The sequence below is a fragment of the Rhipicephalus sanguineus genome, chromosome 10, assembly GCF_013339695.2.
Source record: "Rhipicephalus sanguineus isolate Rsan-2018 chromosome 10, BIME_Rsan_1.4, whole genome shotgun sequence".
Lineage (NCBI taxonomy): Eukaryota > Metazoa > Arthropoda > Arachnida > Ixodida > Ixodidae > Rhipicephalus > Rhipicephalus sanguineus.
Genome location: NC_051185.1, coordinates 68262223 through 68286191, shown reverse-complemented (window position 1 = coordinate 68286191; position 23969 = coordinate 68262223). Strand labels below are relative to the sequence as shown.

The 23969-nt window shown below is 46.3% G+C and overlaps 1 protein-coding gene across 1 annotated transcript; it reads left to right on the top strand.

Annotated features, from left to right (window-relative positions):
• Positions 1-2081: 2081 nt before the first annotated feature.
• Positions 2082-3050, top strand: LOC119406470 (uncharacterized). The gene has a single exon (XM_037673218.2). The coding sequence runs from the start codon at positions 2082-2084 to the stop codon at positions 3048-3050; it is 969 nt and encodes a 322-aa protein (XP_037529146.2).
• The last annotated feature ends 20919 nt before the right edge of the window (positions 3051-23969 follow it).

The following is a 23969-nucleotide window of genomic DNA, read 5'->3' as shown; positions in this document are numbered from 1 at the left end:
AGCCACAGTAATCAGAAAATGTCATACAAACAAGCCCCATTGGCAACTTTAGCAGCTGAAAAATTCTGCAACTGAGAATTTTGTGCATAATGCGAGCAGAACATCCTATATTATACTTCCTTCGAGCCTCGCTAAACTACAAATCTGAAAGTGTATCGTAAATATTGATTGTAAACTTTCCGGCATTGATTGTATATATATACACAGTATGCACAGGCCAGTGCAGCACACGTGCAATACAATTCTGAGCTCACGGATAAACTGCATTGTAGCCACGCTTACCGATTTGCCATGTCATTCGGGTGCACAGGTTCGGCGACTGAAGTACCCTCTGATAAGTCACTGATCGATTGACGCATCTGAAGGCGCTATGTGCTGAGTCATCGGTTCCTTTTTGGTCGTAATCGGGCATTCCGGTGTTGTTGCTGCTTCTCTTGAATTGGAACACGGAATCTTTGTCGGGAAGTAGGTGAGGATCGTGTTCGACTAGCGCGTCAGCGAGATTTCTGTGGTGTGGTAGCTCACTGTCGACGCAGACTCGCGCAGCAGACACAGAAGCAAGTTCTAGCAAAGCGATCTTTTCCGTCTGATGTACAACATACAAAAAGGAAGTGGTAAAAAGAGAGAGAGCGAGAGTTGTCTACTGAAAAAAAAAAGAAAGAAAACGTGGCACCCCAATATACGTTTCGCATTTTCCAAAGCCCCTTTTTCTTGTCCCACGGCTTTCAAAACATTTACTCATTCTGCCACGTCGTTTTACTCCTCCCGTCTTCGCAACGTATGGATTTCGCGTAGCATTCGTGCTTGCTTGGGGTCCCTGCGTGTGTGCAGTACTGCGGCATGGCTGGCGACGCGCACACTAGTTGCTCCAAGGTTTGCTCAGAAATGCAGGAACGACAGTGTATGTGCTTAAACTAATATCGTCATGTGCTCGAGCTTTACGCTGTACGGATCCGGGGCTTGCGGTCGCTTTGACGAATGAGCCGCGTACTACGAGGTCGCCTTTCTTCTCGCCGCTCCAATGCACCTCGTCCGTCCGCTGTCAACAAAGTTACGAAAAAAACGCCAGGCCTGCGCTGAAACCGCAGCACAGTCACAGCGAAAGCTGGAAGAGCGGCGTTTCTAGAGCCCGTTGTAAGCTCTCTTGGAGCTACAATACAACTAGACTAGAAAGGTACCCACTACGCCATAAATCACAATTTTTGTGAAGTTGGGAAGCACCTACTAAGCCATTATTCGTCATTCTGCGGAGAAGCGAGGCACCAGCTACACGTCTGTAAGGCATTATGTGCACTTTGTTGACGCGACGACTGATGACGATGAAGAATTATGGCTCAGCCATTTGTAATGGGTTGAAAGCTTTAAACGGCCCACCAGTTATGTAATTTGCATTGGGTGACGCCCGCTCGCTATTTCCCTCTCCCGTCATGCTGTATAACATACGTTGACGTGGGAGAGAGACGGGGGGGGGGGGCGAAGAACTTTACTGAGACCCCGAGGAAATGGATCATGCGCTCATGGGCTTCCTTGCCAACCAATCCAACTGCACTTGCGAGGAACCCACTACGCTATAAAGCATTGTAATTTTACTGAGACCCCGAGGAAACGGATCTGCGCTTATAGGCTTCCTTGGCAACCAATACAAGTGCACTTGCGAGGAACCCACTACGCTCTAAATCATTCTAATTTTTGAGATGTAGGGCAGCAGGCACTGTGCCATTTTTCGTCATTTTACGGAGATCCGTGGTACCTGCTAAACGCATGTAAGTCATTATGCGCACTTTGTTGATGCTGTGGCTGATGACGACGAAGAATTATGGCAGAGATCTTTGTAATGGGTTGGAAGCATTTCACAACCTACTCGTTGCGCAATTCGCATTGTGTGACGCCTCGTTACAGAATTCGCGTTGTGCGACGCTTGGTGCTTATTTTACTCTTCTACCACGCTATATTGCATATGCTAATGTGGTTCCTTCCCGACATGAAGCCTGTATAGGACCTTTTTGCAAAGCATTTTCAAGCACCGGCATGGCTCAGAGGGGAGGAAGACGAAGACGACGTTCCGAACGGTTGCGTCTTTCATGTTCTCCGCTTCAAAGGATTCATCGGCCTTAGGCCGAGGTGCTGCTCAGGCCTCAGCTAGCAGTAATGACTACCGTGTTGTGCTTCCCCGCCTGCCTTCCGGTAAGCTGGTCGTCAACTCCGTTTTTCTACATGCAGACTTAGCTGGTCGCCCATACCGGGCTCAGGACTTCAGAGACGCCCTTCGGGATGTCATCGACATAAAGGAAATCAGTTCTATAGGCCAGTTTCAAATGTCACACGTGTGGATGGTGACGTGCAAGTCAACGCTAACAAAAACAAAGCTTGTGACACGTAGTGAACTCTTCGTAAAAAGCCGGCGATGCCTTGTAATCGACCCGGAACCCACAGAAGTGAAGATGAAGCTTCTATGGCTTCCCGAACATTTGGAGGATGCCTACATTCGAGAGGCGCTACAGGCTTTCGGGAAAGTCAGGACAATAACAATGGAAAACTGGAAAGTGGCAGACATGGAAGAAATGCGGACTCTTAATCGTGATGTGGTATTGTCCCTTGCCGATGGAGTTCGAGTGGGTGACATTCCACACCTTCTTACTGTCTGTGGAGTTCAGAGCCTCATACTGATTCCTGGTCGCCCGCCACTTTGTCTACGTTGTAACAAGGTTGGACACATCCGTCGCAACTGCAGAACTCCCCGCTGCGATGACTGTCGACGCTTCGGTCATGCCACCGAGGACTGCGTGGTGACGTACGCTAACAAATTACGGCAACGCACGGAGCAACAAGAGGATAGCTTACAAGAACATATTATGGATGCCACGGAGGTTTTGGATGCGACAGGCGACTCTCCGGCTACAACCGATGCGGATGGATTGAGCAAAATGCCCCCTGAAGTCACGCGAAAATTGCGCCCTGATACGGCTGCGGGAAGGGCCACGTGCGAACAAGAGACCCATCCAAACAGCAGCCCAAAGGTAACGTTGAGCAACCTGAGGCAAAGGAGGTAGTCCCTGCGAAGAAGGCGGTTGAAGATACTCCACTTGCTTGTTCTTCAGTTCCTCAGCAGCCTTTTCATCACGGTGCAGTGTCAGAAGACGACATGCAAGGTTCTCCTGAGGCTACAATTCCTAAGCGACGCGCGACGTCCTACAGTTCGGAATCCAGCAAGGACAGCGACACTGCGAGTGTTAATAGGAAACCACGCCGTCGGCGAACTTCCAAGCACAAAGGGAAATGTCGGAGGTCACGGTCTAGGAGGCCTGGTGGAGGTTCAAGGGAAGCTTCACCGTCGTCCTCCAGGACTGACCACATGGGACAATAAGCATAACTGTAGGTAACCATCATGGCGCACTCCGAGCGACTCAACTTTGCGACTTTGAATGTACGTGGTCTTAGGTCTTCGCAGAAACAGGCGCAGCTCCGTAGACTTATCGCACGAAAGCGCCTCGACTTTGTCGCCATTCAGGAGACAAAGATCGAGAGTGACGAAGAGACTGAGAGGGCCTTACGCCCTTTCCTGTGTGACTATAATGTTTGTGTTTCACATGCAAACGGTTTATCGGCGGGCTGTTGGTTGTTTCTGCGAAAAGGCCTACCCTGTTCAGCCATTACTACCCGTGTCGATAACGAAGGCAGATATATCTGCTGTGACTTTGTATTGCAAGGGGTGCCATGGCGAATCATTAACCTATATGCGTTTAATGAGGTTTCACAGCGCCTTGATTTATTCAACATTTTATCTGGCCTAATTGTTTCTGATCGATGTACTGTGTTAATGGGAGATTTCAACTGTGTGTGTGATCCTAACGACCGCAGCAATCCTGATAGTCGACGAGATAAGAGTGGCGAGCTTTTGTCTGACATTGTAGCTAACGCAGGGCTTATTGACATAGATGCTTCGGGTCACGTAACTGCGTATACCAGACTACAGGGAGGCTCTTGTGCTCGCCTTGATCGGATTTACGTGTCATTATCACTTATCTCTCGTGAATGGTCATGCAACACTGAACCGGTTTCGTTCTCAGATCATTGCATTGTTATTGGACAAATGGGTGCCAACCGCCGAAATCAATTCCGACCACAATGGGCGCTCTGGAAGATAAACTCAGAGCTTCTACGCGATCAGGAATTTATTTATCGAGTTAGAGCGGCGAAGATGAAATCGTTTTCTATGGGGTTGCATATATTCGCTGCTTGGGAATTGTTTAAACAAGAGGTTCGCTCAATAGCCATCGAGATTGGGTCTGTGAAATCTTACTACAGGAAGAATGAGGAAAAGACACTTCTTAAAAGCCTCTGTAACTTGTATGAGATGGAATGTGAAAAGCCAGGCGAGTACACCAATGACATCGAAAACATTAAGTGTCAACTACAACATTATGAGACTATCCGCTACAGAGGGGCACGTGTTCGATCACGAAACAGGCGGACACTAAATTCTGAGCAACCGACACGTCAAGCTCTGCTAGATGAACGTAATCATGCTAATTCTAAAGCAATTCCTGATCTATATGCTAACGGAACTCTGATAACAAACACAACAGACATAATTTTTCAGTTTGAAAGGTACTATGAAGCTTTGTTTAGTGCCATTTCATGCGATTCGGATGTCGACCTAAAGGCTACTTTTGTTTCTCTTTTGAACCCATTGAATGACGATGATTGTGCTGCCATGAACAGTCCAATTACAATACAGGAAATTGAACAGGCAATAGATCAACTACCTTTATCGAAGACACCTGGCCCTGATGGAATTTCAGCCGAGTTTTACAAAACGTTTAAAACTACTCTTTCTCCGATTTTGCTGGATATCTTCAAAACAAGCTATGACATGGAGACGCTCCCACGGTCTTTCTGTAAAAGTCATACGGTCTTGATACCAAAAAGCTCTGATAAAGAAAAACTGCGTAGTGTTGAGGGTTACAGACCAATATCGTTATCAAATGCTGATTACAAAATCTTTGCGAAAGTCCTATCAAATCGGTTGCAATTTGCGATGTCGATTCTTATTGGTCCTCATCAGACATGTGGAATTAGAGGTCGCTCCATACAAAATAATATACACGTCATGCGTACAGTTCTTCAGTACTGCCACAGTTGTCAAAAACAGCTGGCAATGTTGCAGGTAGACCTCGCAAAAGCTTTTGATCGTGTGAGCCATTCATTTCTTTTTTCTCTCCTTGAACATGTCAATATTGGTTCCATAGTATTTAACGGAGTCAGACTTTGTTATAACGATTCTTCGACTCGTCTAATTGTTAATGGTCACCTTTCAAAATCAGTTGCTATTGGCTCGTCTGTAAAGCAAGGATGCCCAATGTCACCACTTTTGTTTGCCCTTTATCTTGAACCACTGTGTTTGAGCATAGTACAATCGAGTCATATCCGAGGATTCAGTATATTAGGCAATGAAGTTAAAATATTAGCTTATGCAGATGATGTAGCGATCATTTGCACCGATAAACCAAGTGTTGAAAATGCGATATCTGAAATTGAGAAATTTGGCATTGTTTCTGGAGCTCGTTTAAACTCCTCAAAAAGTTTAGGATTATGGTTTGGCTCATGGGGCAGTACGCCGAACCAGTTTGCAGGGGTTAACTGGACTCGCATTCCACCAAAGTACCTTGGTGTACCACTAGATGCGTATAGATTCAGTGCACGCTATTGGAAAGAACGTGTCCCTTTGATTGAACGGCAGGCCCAGGTATTTGTTCCATATCGCCTTTCCATTTTTGGGAGAGCCGAAGCTTGTAATACTTTTTTAGCAACAAAGCTTTACTATGTGCTGCAGCTTATTCATTGTGCTAGGTCTTACGTGCAACGCTTCCATCGTATATTTGCAACGGTCATATGGTCTTCGACTTTTGAGCCCATGCGTCGTGACAACATTTTCGACAAGTTAGTGACGGTGGTTTGGGTTTAATACATTTGTATCTATGGCAAACAGTTTCACGCTTCTTCTTTTTCCGTGACAATTCCCATCCCATCATTCGTTCGTTCTTGCAAGTTAACTTTGTTAATTGTTTCCCTGACTTGGTTGTTTCCTCAAACATCTCCGCACGCCCATGCCTGTGGGGATTTATGGAGGAAGTTTACTCTGCTGTTCGATTTCTTAAAGCCCGATTTTCAACAGAATATTTGTATACTGTATCACGCAAAACACTATATAAGGACTTAATATCTATGCTCTTCCCACCTCCGCTGTACCGATCATCATATTTTGATCTTCCAGGCCATGATGTGTTGAAACGAGTGCAAAAAATGTATATATCTCCCAATTCAAAAACATTCTTCTATAAACTCCATTCTGAAACACTCCCCGTAAAAACATGGTTACAAACAAAAGGCATTTTTGTATCCTCGGTCAACTGCCGTCTCTGTGATGTACCTGAAACAATAGAGCATTGCTTCGTGAGCTGCAAAGATGCGATTCTTTTCTGGGATGTCCTTCAGCGAACTCTGCAGAAAGAATTTGAAATTAATTCGTACACTATTCGTTATTTGATGCCAACACCTCTTGATGAAGTGCCGTACGATATGTTCCTTGTTATTGGTATGCACAGTTTGTGGAAGACGCGAATGCAGGACCGTAACGCAGAGCTGATCACCTCGTCACGTATACTTTTCACCCGAATGGTTATTAATTTAAAAGAAGTTTACGACGAACTTGATTTCAGACCGGACTGGTACACAATATTGGCGAGGTGCTTAGCCTCGCCACCTTTTCTGTGCAACACCTGACGAAGAACTCTCCCTGGAATGAAGGACTATAAGTTAGTCTTCCAGTTTTGTGGAAGTGCTTGTACTTTCATTGTCGCTAAGTGTCTGTAGTAGTGTAACTCTACTGTTGTGATACTGTGTACTATATTCATACGCATTCTATTAAATACCATGATCAAAAAAAAAAAAACCGGCATGGCTCAGAGGTTGAATACTGGGCTCCCACGCAGAGGGCCCAGGTTCGAGCCTCGTTCCATCCTGGATTTTTTTTCTTATTTCGCTTTTTTTCTTATTTCGATCGATACTGGTTACGGACACCGGCGGCGGCGGCGGACAACTACGGCGCCAAAAACGGCCGGTGAAATGATCTCATAACAGCTTTCGCTGTAAAATGCACGACCACCCCGCTGGCGACACCATTTGCCTGCACAAAGCGCAAGCCCCGAAGAAAACAGAAAACACTTGTTTCGAAGCGCCGCCGATGGCCTCTTATCTTTGGAAGTTTGAGTGAGCATTGTCCCTACGTTTTGGAATCTATACGGTTCCTTCTTGAGAGTTCGAGGGAGCGAGATAAACGAAGAAGGCGACGAGGGCGGCGGCGGCGGCGGACAACTACGGCGCCAAAAACGGCCGGTGAAATGATCTCATAACAGCTTTCGCTGTAAAATGCACGACCACCCCACTGGCGACATCATTTGCCTGCACAAAACGCAAGCCCCGAAGAAAACAGAAAACACTTGTTTCGAAGCGCCGCCGACGGCCTCTTATCTTTGGAACTTTGAGTGAGCATTGTCCCTACGTTTCGGAATCTATACGGTTCCTTTTTGAGGGTTCGAGGGAGCGAGACAAACGAAGAAGGCTTCTTTTCTTGTTCGGCCGGTATGAAAGGGTCAGTCAGGAGGCGGCGGTGCTCGTCAGCAAAATGGCAGAGGAGTGCTAGTGCTTGACCGGTGGGAATGAGTTGAAGAGTAAAAGGGGGTGGGGAGCTCCTTTGGCGTGTGGATGTGTCGAGGTAAACTGTTAGAAGAGAGACAGGGAAAGGGGGATACTTGGAGTGCCGGACTTTGTGAAGCTGTAAGCAGACATCTTTTTTTCTTTTTTCTTAGGCTCTGCGCAAGGAAAAGCGAGGACGCTACGTGTAGGTTGCCTTCAGCGTGGTTCACAATTGGGTAGCTTGGATCTGCCAGCATTCATATTTCTGGTAATTGGTTTCAGCTGCGAGGACTACAGTTTCAAGAAAATTGATTCGGCGGTCTGCGTCTTTGCAAAATTGTGGACGTCTTTCCCGTCCTTCTTACAGGTTCTCAGTTCCGCTGATGCAGCGGGCGTCGCAACCAGTACAAGCAGTTTTGTTGAGGATGCCTCGGGTTCGCTCTTCCGGTGGCCAGTGTTTTGGAGAAGGCAGAGAACGCGCTATTGTGCTCGTAATGCTGAAAACATTTTCACGAACCGCCCGTCCCCATCGTCGGCTGCGGTCCACGCGCTCGGAGGGGGGGGGGGTTGATGTCAACAAGACCGTTTCTTTTTCCTTCCTTTTTTTCACCCTATTACGCCGGCGGCTTTTCGAAAATGTGGTTTCGCTTAGAAGTCGCGCACGCGGCGCCGTTTGCGGTTACGAACTGGCTTCGGCCCGGGCTTTATCCCCCCGTTTCGGACTGCACGTGTGCATTGCGCAAACGGACGGGCCATTCGCGGTGTTACTGTCACGTGACTCAGCCTTCCGCGGAAACGGGCGATGGTTTCGCAAATGAATTGCTTTCTGAATAATATTTCTTGACGAGTTTCCTGACTACATAGCGTTTTTCTTGTTTTACTTTCTTCAAGTTGTGTGCTGCAGTGCGTTGCGGCTCTTCGCATTAATATGTTTACTACTGATGTATTGCGGATATTCGGGAGGTCTGAAGTGAACTGAAAATATCGTCTTGTGTAGATGTGTTTGCACAGTTTTATTTTCAGGTTACGAGAACATCCAGAAGTGACAGGGAGTTTTTTGTTTCAACGGTTAACTGAATACTCGTTCGAAAAATTTAGATGAGAGAATAATTGTGATTATGATCTCCTAGCTGACGCTCGAATGACATTCGTTGAGTCGTATCTGAGAAAGATTTTTGGCTGCGGTTGCAATGAATGAAGAGCTTGTTCCTCGATGTGTTTGATTGTTATATTTGCTATGGCGACAGACGTGGGCACAGGGTTCCAAATATTGAAAGATTTATGAGAAAGTTTACATATTTAGCAAACTTAATGCATTGTGATAAGGCAAGAAAAAGAATATTCGCACCATATGTATCTGGAGAGGCCCAAGTGCTTCAATTGCTTTTCTCTCTCTTTTTTTAACACGAAAGTGTTTTATGCCGGGGTCCACCAAGACTTCAGTGACGTATTTCCGTCACGGAAATGACGTCGAAAAAATATACACAATCAGATGGCAACGAAAAAAGGTACCGTCAGCAGGCATCGAACCCACGACCGCTCGGTCCGCAACAACAGATGACAGGCACGCTACCCAATGCGCCACGGTCACAGACTCTGGAGGCTTTACGAACGCGCCTTTTTGTATCTACCACTCTACAGGTCGGCTGGGTGGTGTTGACCTCTGGGAGTGGTAAGGTAAAGTAATTTGTCATTGCTGTGGCCTCCGCGAATAGCACCTGCAACGCGTTACGCGTCCGTCCCATTCGGCGCGTTTTCAATACAAGTTAAATTTTGTCAATGCCTTAACACACCGCGAGGTGGCGACCTTTGCCCAAGCGTCGTAAAAGCGTCGGCCCCGCTTAGCATCACGCCGATACAAACCAAAAATAGCTTTGCGACGCGCGCCTGCCTCACCTGGCTGTAACACCGCGTTCCATGCTCACGCGCTCGCCCCAAGAAAAATCGCGGCCGGGCTACCGTGGCGGGACAACGCGTTTTGCGTTTCCCTCTTGTGCGGTCGTGGTGTTCAATCACATTTTAACATGCCGAGGGATGGCGACCAAGTTCTACGTCCAATATGCGACGCTCTTCTGGCTATCACACCTCGTTCTCTGATTATGCTTTCACCGTTAACTTAGACAGCTACCACAAGGGTTTGTTTAAACATTTAACATGGACGTTAGTCGTCGGGATGGAGATGTACCACCAATCATCAAAGTGGGTGCATACACGTTAAACGGCGCCATTAGCTGCCAGACATCAGTATACATTGTCCAAACTCTCTTATATCAATGTACAGTAAGCATTCAGTGACTTCTGTAAGGGCACGCTTTACTTTCGTGTTATTCCGATTCCTATGACGGAGGGATCAACCGTGTTTTTTTTAACACGAAAGTGTTTTATGCCGGGGTCCACCAAGACTTCAATGACGTATTTCCGTCACGGAAATGACGTCGAAAAAATATACACAATCAGATGGCAAAGAAAAAAAGGTACCGTCAACGGGCATCGAACCCACGACCGCTCGGTCCGCAACAACAGATGCCGGGCATGCTATCCACTGCGCCACGGTCACCGACTCTGGAGGCTTTACGAACGCGCCTTTTATATCTACCACTCTCCCGGTCGGCTGGGTGGTGTTGACCTCTGGGAGTGGTAAAGTAAAGTAATTCGTCATTGCTGTGGCCTCCGCGACTAGCACCTGCAACGCGTTACGCGTCCCTTTCATTCGGCGCGTTTTCAATAAAAGTTGAATTTTGTCAATGCCTTAACACACCGTGAGGTGGCGACATTTGCCCAAGCGTCGTAAAAGCGTCGGCCTCGCTCAGCATCACGCTAATACAAACCAAAAATAGCTGTGCGACGCGCGCCTGCCTCACCTGGCTGTAACACCGCGTTCCATGCTCACGCGCTCGCCCCGAGAAAAATCGCGGCCGGGCTGCCGGGGCGGCACGACGCGCTTTGCGTTGCCCTCTAGTCCGGCCGTGGTGTTCAATCACATTTTAACATGCCGCGGGATGGCGACCAAGTTCTGCGTCCAATATGCGACGCTCTTCTGGCTATCACACCTCGTTTTCTGATTACACTTTGACCGTTAACTACTACAGCTACCACAAGGGTTTGTTTAATCATTTAACATGGACGTTAGTCGTCGCGATGGAGATGTACCACCAATCATCAAAGTGGGTGCATCCACGTTAAACGGTGCTATAGCTGCCAGACATTAATATACGTTGTGCAAACTCTCTTATATCAATGTACAGTAAGCATTCAGTTAGTTCTGTAAGGGCACGCTTTACTTTCGTGTTATTCCGATTCCTATGACGGAGGGATCAACCGTGTTTTTTTTGCGTTGTGGAGGATCGATAGTTACCTGGATTCGGTCCTGCCAATTTGAATCATGTTATGCCCCGTTTGCACGTAAAAAGTGGCGCTAATTGGTAAGACCTTAAATATAAAGGGCATTTTCGTCGAATGAGTGCCTTAATTTTCATTTCCAAGGTCAAGAAGGGAGCCAACAGATGGATACACGGAGTGGGATAGGTTTCAAACAGGAGAAAGTGCCTCAGACAGGCTGGCCTAACGTTTCAATAGGAGGACCTATCTTTGTCAAAGGCGCCTTGTCATCCTTGGCGTGTTAGTTTTAAAGGGTTAGTGTTGACGTCATGTCCAGTGGTGGCGCTTGTCGCTAATTTCTGCCCGGAAAGAGAAAACTAGATAGAGGAGTGTAGCCCTTGCCACATCATTTCAAGAACGCTTGCAACGGCGTTCCGGCCCCTCTTCTCAGAGGTAGGGGGGCTGCAAAGAAGAAAAAGAAAAAAAGGAAGAAAAAGAAAAAAAGGGGAAAGGGGGGGGGGGGTCTACCAAAGCGAGAGCCGTAGAAGGCTCGACAAAGAAAAGAGCGGCGTATGGAAGCAACTTGGAAAGGCTGCAGAAGGGCGGCGCGTCTAGCACTCACAAAGGGCTGCAGAAGATGGTGGGGCAAGCGGGCGGTGTACCTTTGAAGCCCACACGTGCTTAATGGGTGAAGTCATTGGCGGATATACGCATCAAGTGTCATCGATGGCCTCAAAAGTTGTACGGCAGTCCAGTAAGAAGAAGGAGGAGGAAAAAAAAGAAAAAGAAAGTCCTGATGGATGTAGGGATTGAAATTTTTGTATCAAATACGATTCCATGTATTTCCTCTCACGTGGTGACCGGAAATTTGTTTGCAGAATGTAAAGTTTGGCTTGCAATTGTGGTCTTGTTGGTTGAAGTGGCTATCCCACCTCATTCTCATTTTATGTTTTGTAGAACCCATTTATGATGAAAAAAGAATGTTTGTCGGCAGGAGAGCGTACATTATTGAGTATTTAAAGGAAAACAAAGGTGCTCCGTGAAGGACACAATTCGTGTTCATTATAATATCAAGGATTTAAGAAAAAGTAATGAGAATTCCATCGGCATCGTAACAGGAAATGTTCATCACACTTAAGCGAGTTTGGATTCCATAGCGAGTAAGGAATTGAGTGTACATGAAAACGCTTGTTATTTCTATAAAATGAGTTTTATGACGTAGAATTTGAAAAAGTTGCACATTCGAGGCAAAAGAAACATATACTTGTTGCGCAACTTCGTCGTCGCGCCATTAGTGCCATTAAACCAAGCCATGTGACACCGACAATTTGATGGTATTTAGGCACTTAATATTCTAATCTCTAATTGCATTAGAAGCGTCCCAGTAATCAAATATAATTTGCGTGTGCGCAGGTGTGAACCTGTGTGAACCGGATAATAATGTTATAAACGGTAAACAACACTGCGAGCTCCTGTTCTGGACGTATACATGTATGTAGCACTGCGTACACAGCTAGGTTAGCTGCTATACGTAATACTTTTTGATGCCACATGCTCTGTGCACCGAAGTCTGTGGCTAAGTCACGCGCCGCATTATCATTGTACACCGTCCCGTCTTAGACTTCCCCCGAGAATCAAATAAATGAAAAAGAACAATAGCTTGCTTCGAAGATTCCGAACTATCTCCTTGCTCTATTGCAAATCAGAGGGGGCAGGAAAAGAAGAGGGGTCAAACCGACGACCCGTGAAAACATCTTCTCTTTCGTCCAAAACTGCTTCACTGGAAGTGAACACAGAGTCACAGAACTTGCGGTTTTCGCTCTTTCTGTTTAGGAGTAGATGACCGAATACAACACATTAAATGAAGGAAATTCGACCTGAAACCACCTCTTGAATTGAAATGATAACGTTAACAAGGCCCCCTGAACGTGTACGTTGGATTCTCGGTGACAATGACCGTGAAGCAGTTACGGGGGGGGGGGGGTCAGGTCGTCCTCAGGGGGGTGGGTTACAATCCCCAAAACCCCTCCCGTCGGTGCGCCACTGATACGTGCATTGTGGCTCCGTAGCTTTCCCTTCATTGCCACAGAAAGTTGTCCCCGAGTATAGTCAAGTGTTGCAATATTGTAATGTGTAAGTTTATGCATAGCTGCATTAAGTGAGCACTCGATAAAGCTTCAAGTTTGTAATTACATATTTTGCTGGTATTCATAGGGCGCACATTCCACATTAAACTGTGATCTCCTCCTTTACTGAGGGTGCATGTAGGTCCTTGAAACGATTGAAAGCTTTTGAAATTGAGAAGTACATTTTCAAGACCCTGAAACCCTTGAACTGGTCGACAGCTTGCTCAACGGTTTTTCTATTGATCCACAACGTATTTTCACTTGACGTTTCTTTTACAGCGAAAGCTGTTATGAGATCATTTCACCGGCCGTTTTTGGCGCCGTAGTTGTCCGCCGCCGCCGCCGCCGCCGCCGCCGGTGTCCGTAACCAGTATCGCTCGAAATAAGAAAAAAAAACGAAATAAGCAAAAAATTCTAAGATGGAACGAGGTTCGAACCCGGGCCCTCTGCGTGGGAGCCCAGTACTCAACCTCTGAGCCATGCCGGTGCTTGAAACCGCTTCGCAAAAAGGCCCTATACAGACTTCATGTCGGGGAAGGAACCACATTAACATATGCAATATAGCGTGGTAGAAGAGTAAAATAAGCACCAAGCGTCGCACAACGCGAATTCTGTAACCAGGCGTCATACAATGCGAATTGCGCAACGAGTAGGTTGTTGAATGCTTCCAACCCATTACAAAGGGCTCTGCCATAATTCTTCATCGTCATCATGCACAGCATCAACAAAGTGCGCATAATGCCTTACATGCGTTTAGCAGGTACCAACGCTCTCCGTAGAATGACGAAAAATGGCACAGTGCCTGCTGCCCTACTTCTAAAAAATTACAATGATTTATCGCGTAGTGGGTTCCTCGCAAGTGCACTTGTATTGGTTGCCAAGGAAGCCCATAAGCGCATGATCCATTTCCTCGGGGTCTCAGTAAAGTTCTTCGCCCCCCCCCCCCCCGTCTCTCTCCCACGTCAACGTATGTTATACAGCATGGCGGGAGAGGGAAATAGCGACCGGGCGTCACCCAATGCAAATTACATAACTGGTGGGCCGTTTAAAGATTCCAACCCATTACAAAGGGCTGAGCCATAATTCTTCATCGTCATCAGTCGTCGCGTCAACAAAGTGCGCATAATATGCCTTACAGACGTGTAGCTGGTGCCTCGCTTCTTCACAGAATGACGAATAATGGCTGAGTAGGGGCTTCCCAACTTCACAAAATTGTGATTTATGGCGTAGTGGGTACCTTTCTAGTGTACTTGTATTGTAGCCCCAAGAGAGCTTAACGCGCTCTAGAAACGCCGCTCTTCCAGCTTTCGCTGTGACTGTGCTGCGGTTTCAGCGCAGGCCTGGCGTTTTTTCTTTCAACGATAAATCAATGTTGATTTGCTTAATGGTCGTTCAATTGAAAGTCGTGGGCCAATTTTTAATACTGGTCAACAGCTTGCTCAACGGTTATTGTATTGATTCACAACATATTTTAAATTAACGTTTCTTTTTCTTTCAATGATAAATCAATGTTGATTTGCTTAATGGTCGTTAACTGAATGTCGTGGGCCAATTTTCAATACTGGTCAACAGTTTTCTCAACGGTTTTTCTATTGATCCACAATGTATTTTCAGTGCCATCTGTTGACATTGCTCAATAACTTCTCTATGTTTTTTTCAGTAAATTTTTTGGTAAGGGGTTAATCGCACACTAAAGCTGAAACCTCTGTTTGCTGTCCTGGGTGGGCCCAAATAAAACACTCAACCCTTCCGCACACTCATCGACTCACAGCAGCTTGAATATAGAGCAGCGATGATGTTATTCCTTTTTGATGAAAGAAAACGAATTTCATCCTGAAGCAGGAAGAGGTTTCATCGGTTCATAAGGCGTTTATTGCTTGCCGCCCGCATTTGCGTCGCCGACGATGTAAATTTCGGGTCACGCAGAGAAGAATAAAAGCATGACTGAGTTTTCTAACGTTATAAAATTCCTGCTCAGTGGTAGATTCCTTTAGAATGTTGGAACGCAACCCATGAAAGCGTCGCATAGGCGGCCTGCACCGCAGAGAGCTACAGCGCGTGGTCGTGAGACAAGGAAGACAATTTTCACAGCAGAAGCGTAGGACAAATTTCTTAATGTATTGACGGGATGCTGTGTTGAAGGAAAACTTCGCCACAGTTGTTCGTTTCTCAGTGTGCAGCCGGCAGCGACCACTGTCGAAAGTGGGGGCTCCGCTCCCCCAACTCTTCTTAGTGCACCCCCGGTAGATACGCCTATGTCGGTGCATGTGCACCGAACCGATAGAGAATGCTACAAAGCTTTGAAGTGCAACGCCGGAGCCGCACTTATCTTTCCAAGAAAGCTTAACATCATGGTGCCGCTTTCTGTTAGCTCATGTATGGGAAAAGGGTGGTTGCTGCTAGCATATGGAACACCGGTCGTGGTTCCGCGAGGCCGTTTTCGCAGCCCTTTGTTCCTGGCCGTCGCTTACGGCGGACGGAGTAATAGACCGCTAAAAAAACTGGCCTGCGCACTCGAGAAAAAAACCCATAAGATAAGAAACGGTGTGTTCGGGAGAGAACGCCCCGTATTCATCGACCCTGTAGACTGTCACTGGTAAAATGCACTCGACCTTTCAAGTCACCACCACCACGACACTGATCTCGCGAAAAGAAATTTTGGCTTCGTCGGAAAATTTCGGAAGTCTCCACTGAGGCAGAACCGTTTTTAGCGAATTGCGCGAAAATGGGATTTTGACTGGATCCTACACAATAAGTATTACACCTGTGCGTCTATAAATATTTCTTGACATGCTATGAATAGCGTTTATAAAATGTTGTCACCTTGTAGTTTTGGGGCTTCTACTTTAGGAAAAATAAATTGCAAATGCATCGGATTGTTCAATAGTGCTCCAGTTTCAGATTTCTTTTTTTTTTGCACCGTGTCTTTAATAGTCAAAATTTTCTAACTTTGCCCGAGCATTGCCTGGCTTTAAGTTGACGATTTGCTCAGGATGACGTCAAACTAAGGCCACAATGCTTAAGTAATGGCATGTCCCTTAAAATAAAACGCATAGTTAACCAAATAATACGGCCCCCTTCGGTTTTCCGTACACTCCGCATAATTAAAGCTGTTCTAACACAATCTGTAAAATTATGTTGTGAGCTAGGATTTACAAAGCCACCACAGCGGCCAGGATCGGCATTGTTCAAAGGATTAGATGCATCGCAAGGTTTCTGTACTTCATCTGGTCTTGCACTGCCTCCGTGATTGGCCCTTTGTCCGAGAGTCGAGTTCACGTGATGACATCATGATGATACCATAATTTTCGTCACTTGTGACGTCACGCAGGCGTCATGCGGTGACGTCGTCACGTGAGGATGGCTTTTTGCGTCACTCGTGTTGACGACGACGCTCAATTTTCGCGTTCGATGAGTCATCTAAGGGTTTCGCCTTAAAAAATTGCCCCGCGCAAGCACTTTTGTTTTGGTACGTCGTTCTCAAGGATGTGCAGGCTTCTGCGCACATTTAAGTGTTTCTTGCACTACTTTATTTATTTATTTATTTATTTATTTATTTATTTATTTATTTATTTATTTATTTATTTATTTAATTTACCTCAAAAGATCCCGAACAAAGAGCTTTAAATGAGGGTTCGGGCAAACAATATAGGTTTAATGAAACAATGATTCTATGGCATTTCTAAGTTGATCCGCGTTGCAATGATGGATGACACTTGGGGGAAGATCGTCCCAGTCCTTGACTGCTTCAGCGAAAAAGGAGGGATGATGGACTGTGGTGCAAGCAGGATGTGAAGCATCCGCAACTCGCCATGTGGAAAGCGATGACTGAGCTCCATATCGCTCGCTTCCCCGCCCTCGACTAGCGCTGCCGATAACCGCCGCCAATGAGCTGTTCCTAGTGTGACGTCAATGCCCTGCGCGTAAGCAGCCACTTTTCTGCCAGGCTGTAAGCTGTACCACCATACTTGAAGATTCGCCCGCCGAGCGTCGGCCCTCCGATCCGGAGAACAAGAATCGGCAACCGTTGACCTCGTACGGCGACATTGCCACCAACTTGCGAATCTCGAGACCGACGAGTAAGTGCAGAATGGCAGATCAGAACAAACTATAGTTCAGGTCGTCCTCTTTGTTTTACGCAAAATAGATCTCTCTTTCGCTTCTCGCGTCTTACTACACGGCGACCTGCAAACCAACCATGCTATTCCGCCAGTTCGATTTTACGAGCACAAGTCGGTTCTTTACTTAACCACTTCCGCATAGTGAGCACAGGATCCTGCCTTTAATGTCATTATTATGCTTGCAGTAGTAATAGAAGATGGCAGCGACACGAGTGCCAATTAAATTCTACCTTGAGCGCACAATTTCTTCTCTTTTCTTTCTTTTGGGGCTTCGGCTGTAAGTTTCGGCTGCAAGTCGGAATTTCATTTTTGAAAATAATAGAATGCCATCATAATTAAGCAGTATTCTGAGCCTTTCTTGTGTGTTGACTGACATATTTAAATTTCCCTTATTTTTATTGTTATCTTCTAACACACGTTCATGCTTTATCATAAACTACAACAGAAAGTCGAACAGTTGGTAGGGATTCGTAGAAAATGCGAGCGATTACATGCACAATAGGAATCGACGTAATGCGAAGGAGTCAGCGAGGAGCTGTATACACTGCATTGTTTGTCTTCGAGGGAAATCAAGGTATTCACGTCATGGCATGTGTGTCATGCATGCATGCATGACACACGCTGATGAAACGTATTTTCTGGTATATAGAAGGCATGACCTGTGAGTTATTTCGTGACGCCAGAAGGGTGATTCACGTGACGTAATCAAGGTACAAACTGTCGATTGGTTCATATACGAGGAATAACAGTTGTGAATAGTCTGCTACCCTGCTTTGCCATGGAGTCGCCCACCCATTTTCCCTTGCTTCATATGCCTATCCTGTGCGACCAACTCATTTCCCTTCGTCTTGACCGTTTCCAACTGCGCAAACCGAGATAATAACCTCTTGCCAACAAGCGCGAGATCCTGATAGGCTCGACGCTTAGCCTGACATTGTACGCGTGCGTAATCAAGAAATAAGTGGCGAGGAAGTTGGATAACCTGTAGGATGGGTAGTGAAGCGAGAAAGAAACCAATCTCTCGCCTTTGAACTCGGAGCGGTTTAGGGGCCCTTTAAAATATGTAAGGCGAGCGGACACGGATACGCCGTTTCACGATTTCAAGAAGAAGTAGCATTGCTTCTAGAGCTGAGACCTGGAGATAGCGAAACCTGTCGTTCTTTCGTGTGTGGCCAGTACTTGGGGATAAAGGCACAGTAATGTTTTCCTCGCCATTGAGGAATTTAATGAATCAGACTTCAAAAATTCGTTGCTTTATGATTCAGGATTTGAGTATTTCCTTATTGATAACTGAACAAAGGAAGGAAAATTTAAAGGGTAACTTTTTCTTTGTTAGACACAACATAAATAAGAACTAGCAGGCATATTGTCAAAGAAAGCATAGGACATGTTATTTGTTGTAATTATGATGTAAATGGGAAGAAAGTAGACGAAAACATAACTTGCCTCCGGCAGGGACCGAACCTGCGACCTTCGAATAACGCGTCCGATGGTCTACAAATTGAACTACGGCGGTGGTCGTCCTGCCGTTCACTTTATCGGGTAAATGTGTGCATTTAAACCTGAGAGTATTAGCGCCGCTCGCAGCCATGACCGCGAGCGTGGCTTCACGGTGTGGCGTGATGAGTGGGGCGATGACGACGAGAATGACATTCCTCTGGCTTTATTGTCTGTTAGTTTCCATTATTACTTATGACTGCCAATTCAAATCAACACATTCAACACGAAAGTGTTTGATGCCGGGGTCCACCAAGATTTTCATGTCGTGATTCCTTCACGGAAAATTCGTCAGCAAAATGCACACGATCAAATGGCGAAGAAATAAACCAGAAGAAAAAAAAACTTATGCAAGCGGGAGTTGAACACATGACCTTTCGGTCTGCGATGACAGGTGACGGACGCTCTAGTCACTGTGCCACGGTCACACATGCTGGATGCTTCACGAACGCGCCTTTTATCTCTCACACTTTTCTCTCACAGTGCTCTATGTTCGCGGGGTGGCGTCGACGTCTGAAGTGGTAGAGTTAAGTAATCCGTGGCCTCCGCGCTTAACTCCAGCAATGCGCCGTTGCACTGGTGCTACACTCTAAGCACGGTAACGTTTACATAAAGTGCACATTTTCACAAATTTTTGCACTTATAAAATAGAAGTTGTCTGGTAACGTTCACAAAATTAACCTTTATTAAAAATGCACAAATTTACTTTTACAATAGAAGTTCCGGAAATAACCTGTAGTAGTCGTTTACAGTATCATGCGTTCTCGCGTAAAAATAGAGGTTACGTTTAACAGTAGACGCCAAGGGCGTAGCCAGGGGGCGGGGAGGGGGGAGTGCTTATGGGGCTTCGGTTTCCCCCGAAATTTCTCGTGCTCTCACACACCACCAACCAGGGTCGTCACCCGGGGGGTGGGTTTTATTGGGCTTCAGCCTCCTCGCCAGCCAAACCCCTTTAAAAATTTTGTTTTTTTTTGTTCTATTATACACCGCCGTCCGAAATAACCACCTTCACCGAAAGCCACCCAGGATGTCGTCTAAAATGTTTTTTTTTTCAAGCACGACAATGCCATGGACAGTCGAATAGTTCCGGAAGGTGGCTTTTCTGCAAAATCTTTTGAACCATGCAGTTTGGGAACCAGGGTATTACTCTTTCTGTTTTTTGAACAATAAAAAGAAAATTGACTCTGGTCAGATTATTCCTATCTTTACCTTACTTTCACGTAGCCGGCGTCTTGCATTGTGTTCTTCCGAACCTAGAAGGTCTACAAGGCGACACACGTTTAAGTACAATTAATTTCTAAGGACTAACGTTCCCGGGTCTAACAGTTACTCTCCATGCAGTTGCTTCTACAAGGCAACTTTTAGTCCTCACAGATCACCTCGCCAAACGAATCGTCGGTCCGCTCACACACTCCGTGCGAATGATCTTTTTATCGTCAGTTCAGATGCACTGTTAACCCCCAGGAATTATTTTTCACATTTATTTAGCGCAAGGCGCGAATACTTTTTTTTGCGTGTTGTTTTGCGTGGTTGCGAAAGATGCCGCGAAAAAGAACACGACAAAAAATATTTAGCATTCCGTGCCTCACCGCTTTCGCTGTCAATGCGACAACTAAATACAAAAGTGAGACAATGAAATGTTTTATTTTTCTATATGCATATAAAATTTCTTCTTTTTTTTCAGTAAATTCACTGTTAAATGTCTAATACAGGGCCATCCGCGATGCCAATATGTCGTAGAATCCTCTTTCTGGGGATTTCTGAAGCTGCCCGAACGAAACCGGTAGATGACTGGCATCGCACACGCCAGCGCACACGAATCGACACTCCGTGGACAACGGCTGCGTCCTTTGTGCCAGTTCAGGACCAAAGTGGCCGGGCCCTCGCCGACACCATCATAAAGTTCCTTATAGACGTGGAAATTAACATGAAGCATCTCCGTGGTCAAGGCTACGATGGTGTAAGCTCGATGGCAGGCAAAACGAACGGTGTGCAAGCTGCTGTTCGGGAGAAATATCCAGCCGCACTCTACACTCACTGCGTCAGTCACTCCCTTAATCTAGTTATGTGTGTGGCATGCTACATCACAGACATCCGAAGCTGTTTTGGGACTCTAAAGTAAAGGCGATGTCATTCTTTTTCCGTGAATCTTCTAGCCGCTCACACGTTTTGCGAAAAATGATAAGTTTAAGCTGTCCTGAGTCTAAAAGGTAGCACCTTTTGGGACTATGCGAAACGCGCTGGGTCGAGAAGCAGTGCTTTCATTTGTGAGCCTCTTTGAGCCGTTGATCGCAGCACTAGATGAGATTAAGTTTAACGGAAATGGCGAAAGGCCAGTGCAGGCAAACAATGTAATGTCGGCACTCTTGTCACCAGCGTTCCTTGTAAACCTGCATGTGGCGCAGCACGTGTTAGCACTGACTTTGCCACTGTAAAAGAAGCTGCAGACTAGGAGTATCGACATGAGCGCTGCCACTGGCGACATAGAAGCGGTACAGCAGAATTGAAAATGAGCGCAAGAACGCGATTGCTTCTTTCTCAAATATATTTGCACAAGTGCAGGCATTGGCAGAAAAACTGAATGTGGAGATCCTAGGCGTGCGCACGGTGGGGGGGGGGGGTGGCAGGCTTAGGCATTCACCTACGAGGGGGCCGCAAATTCAGCCCCACACATTGACATAATAGAGAGGGGGTGTGCTGCGACTCTGGGAAGGCGCAATGTCAGCGCCATCGAGTGATATAATTGGGAGGGGGGCGCTGCGACGAACCTTCGCCCCCTCCCCCTGAAGGGGAACCCTGCACACGCCTATGGTGGAGATCACCAGCCGTTGAGCCGGTGTCCGGAAGCAAAACCTTGCGAGCAATGCATTCGAAAGCGCGGAAGAATGTTTTCGCAGAACCCTGTACATTTCGTTCATGGACCACGTACTAGCCCAGTTAAACCAACGGTTGCAGAAAGACAAGGCACTTCTAAAGGACTTTTCATTAATTGTACCATCCGCAATACCACCAATGCAAGATGATCGGGAGAAAGGAGCAGAAAATCTCCTGACCGTGTTTGCACATGTCGTCGAAACGAGGGCTGCTTTCGGAGAACTGCGACTATGGTGGACAAAGTGGGCGAACAGAGCAGGAAACCAATGCCTCAGTACAGGAACTGATGCCCTCTCTCATTGCAACAGCAGGTTCTATCCGAATGTGTACAAGCTATTCCAGATTCTAGTCACTTTGCCAGTGACCACTGCCAGCACAGAGAGAACGTTTTCAAACATGAGGTTACTTAAGAACTACTGACGCTCCACGATGTCTGATGAACGCGTGGTTGGCCGGGCACTTCTTGAATGCGCAGCATTCAAGAAGTGATTTGCAGAACCTAATAGAAATTGTCACTGATGTTATTCATATACTTAGTCGTTCGAAAAACTCAATGAGGAGGTCGCGCTGCAACATGAGCCCCCCCCCAACCCCCGATCAAAATTCCTGGCTATGCCACTGGTACACGGCATACTGTTTGCACAAAACCGCTTGCGGATTTTATACGGTCACTGCTTTGCGCCTCTTCTTTCCTTCGCCCTTCTTCCTTTTACGCATTCCAGGAGGTTACGCTCGTCGCATGCTTTGATCAACCAGGTGTGCCGCAGCAACGGAAGCACGGCTTTCCGCTCTTTCGCACTTCTTGCGTCGCGTGTCACGTGCTTTAACGCGATAGCGTTAGAGAGCTCTTTTCGAAGAAATGCCACCGTCGGCGTCGCTACATCGCTTGTGAGCGAAAAATCGTCGGTGACCAAAAAATCGAGAAAGATGCAAATAAAATAAACAACAAAATCTTCGGTCCCATTGAGGATAGAACGCTGGACATTTGCGTGGCAAGCAGGTGTCCTACCACAAAGCCACCATGTTGCTTGCAACTGCTTCGGGAAAAAACACTACATAAGTGCCATGTAGTGGAAGGAATCTCCTTAAAGCATCTTGTTTGGCAGGTGTCACGACGAAAATGAGCTCATCAGCCATTTGTAGGCGCATTGGCGAGGCCATCAAACTACGTTTATTGCGCAGCGCCATGCTTCGAGAAAAGCCGGGATAGTGCAGTCATCGCCGCTAAAAACACACGCGAACTTTCAAACAGCTCCAAAAATGGACAACTATGTCCAGCTAGCGGAAAGCATATGAAGGCAACGCCTCCTTTTAGAGAAGGCGTTGATCAAGCAAACAGCAACATTAGATAATGTACTGTCATCTATGAGGCATTGTGAGAAATATGTCTCGACTAAAGTAGAGGGAAGTGCTTTAGATCGAAACCTGTACGATTACTATAGATACATAGCGCGCGTGCGCGTGTGTGTCTGTGTGCGTGTGCATGTGCGTGTGTAACCACACACTTTAATAAGTATGCACTTAGTGGTTGAAGTGCGCACTAGGGGCCGGATTTCGCTGTCGCGTTCAACTCTTAAAGGCGAAGCTTAAGGGTCCCCCAATTTTTCGCGCTTCCTTGTGCGGTTTTAATACACCGTCTACATACGTACGCTAAGAAATGTGAACCTTTGCGGAAGACGTCACATGGAAGGTGCTTCTCGGAACACACGCTCTGGCGCATTGTAATAATTCAAGTACATGAATTATTACAAAACGTGACAACTGCGGTGACCGAGGCCAAACGCGTTGCATTCGCTCATTAGAAGAGGCAGCTATGAAAACATTCCCATAGTCGAGGCGACTTGGAGTTAGCATGCACTACAGTAATGATCAACCACGATTATTATTAAAATGTGGTCAACCCGTCAATATCAATGAAGACCAGAGATTTTATAACAGTATCATGATATACGTGTCAGGCAATCCTCTCTTGATCCAACGTCTATGCAGTTTAAGCATTAGATCGGCGTGAGTATAACACTTGAATTATTTTCCTCCTGCTCGTGCACTTTCATTGACGGTGTTATTCGTGCTTATCAAACTATATGTTATGTGATAATAAATACCACTTAGCAGAGACTTTGTCTGGGCAAGTTGGTGCGATATTGCAAAATATAACGGCACGAAGGACGGGACTGAAGACACAAAAACCACTGGACGAGTGCTGACTACCAACTGTTGGTATCAGTTGGTAGTCAGCACTCGTCCTGTGGTTTTTGTGTCTTCAGTCCCGTCCTTCGTGCTGTTATATTTTGCAAATAAATACCAGTAATCTATTTGCTGCAGGGCTATTGAGCAT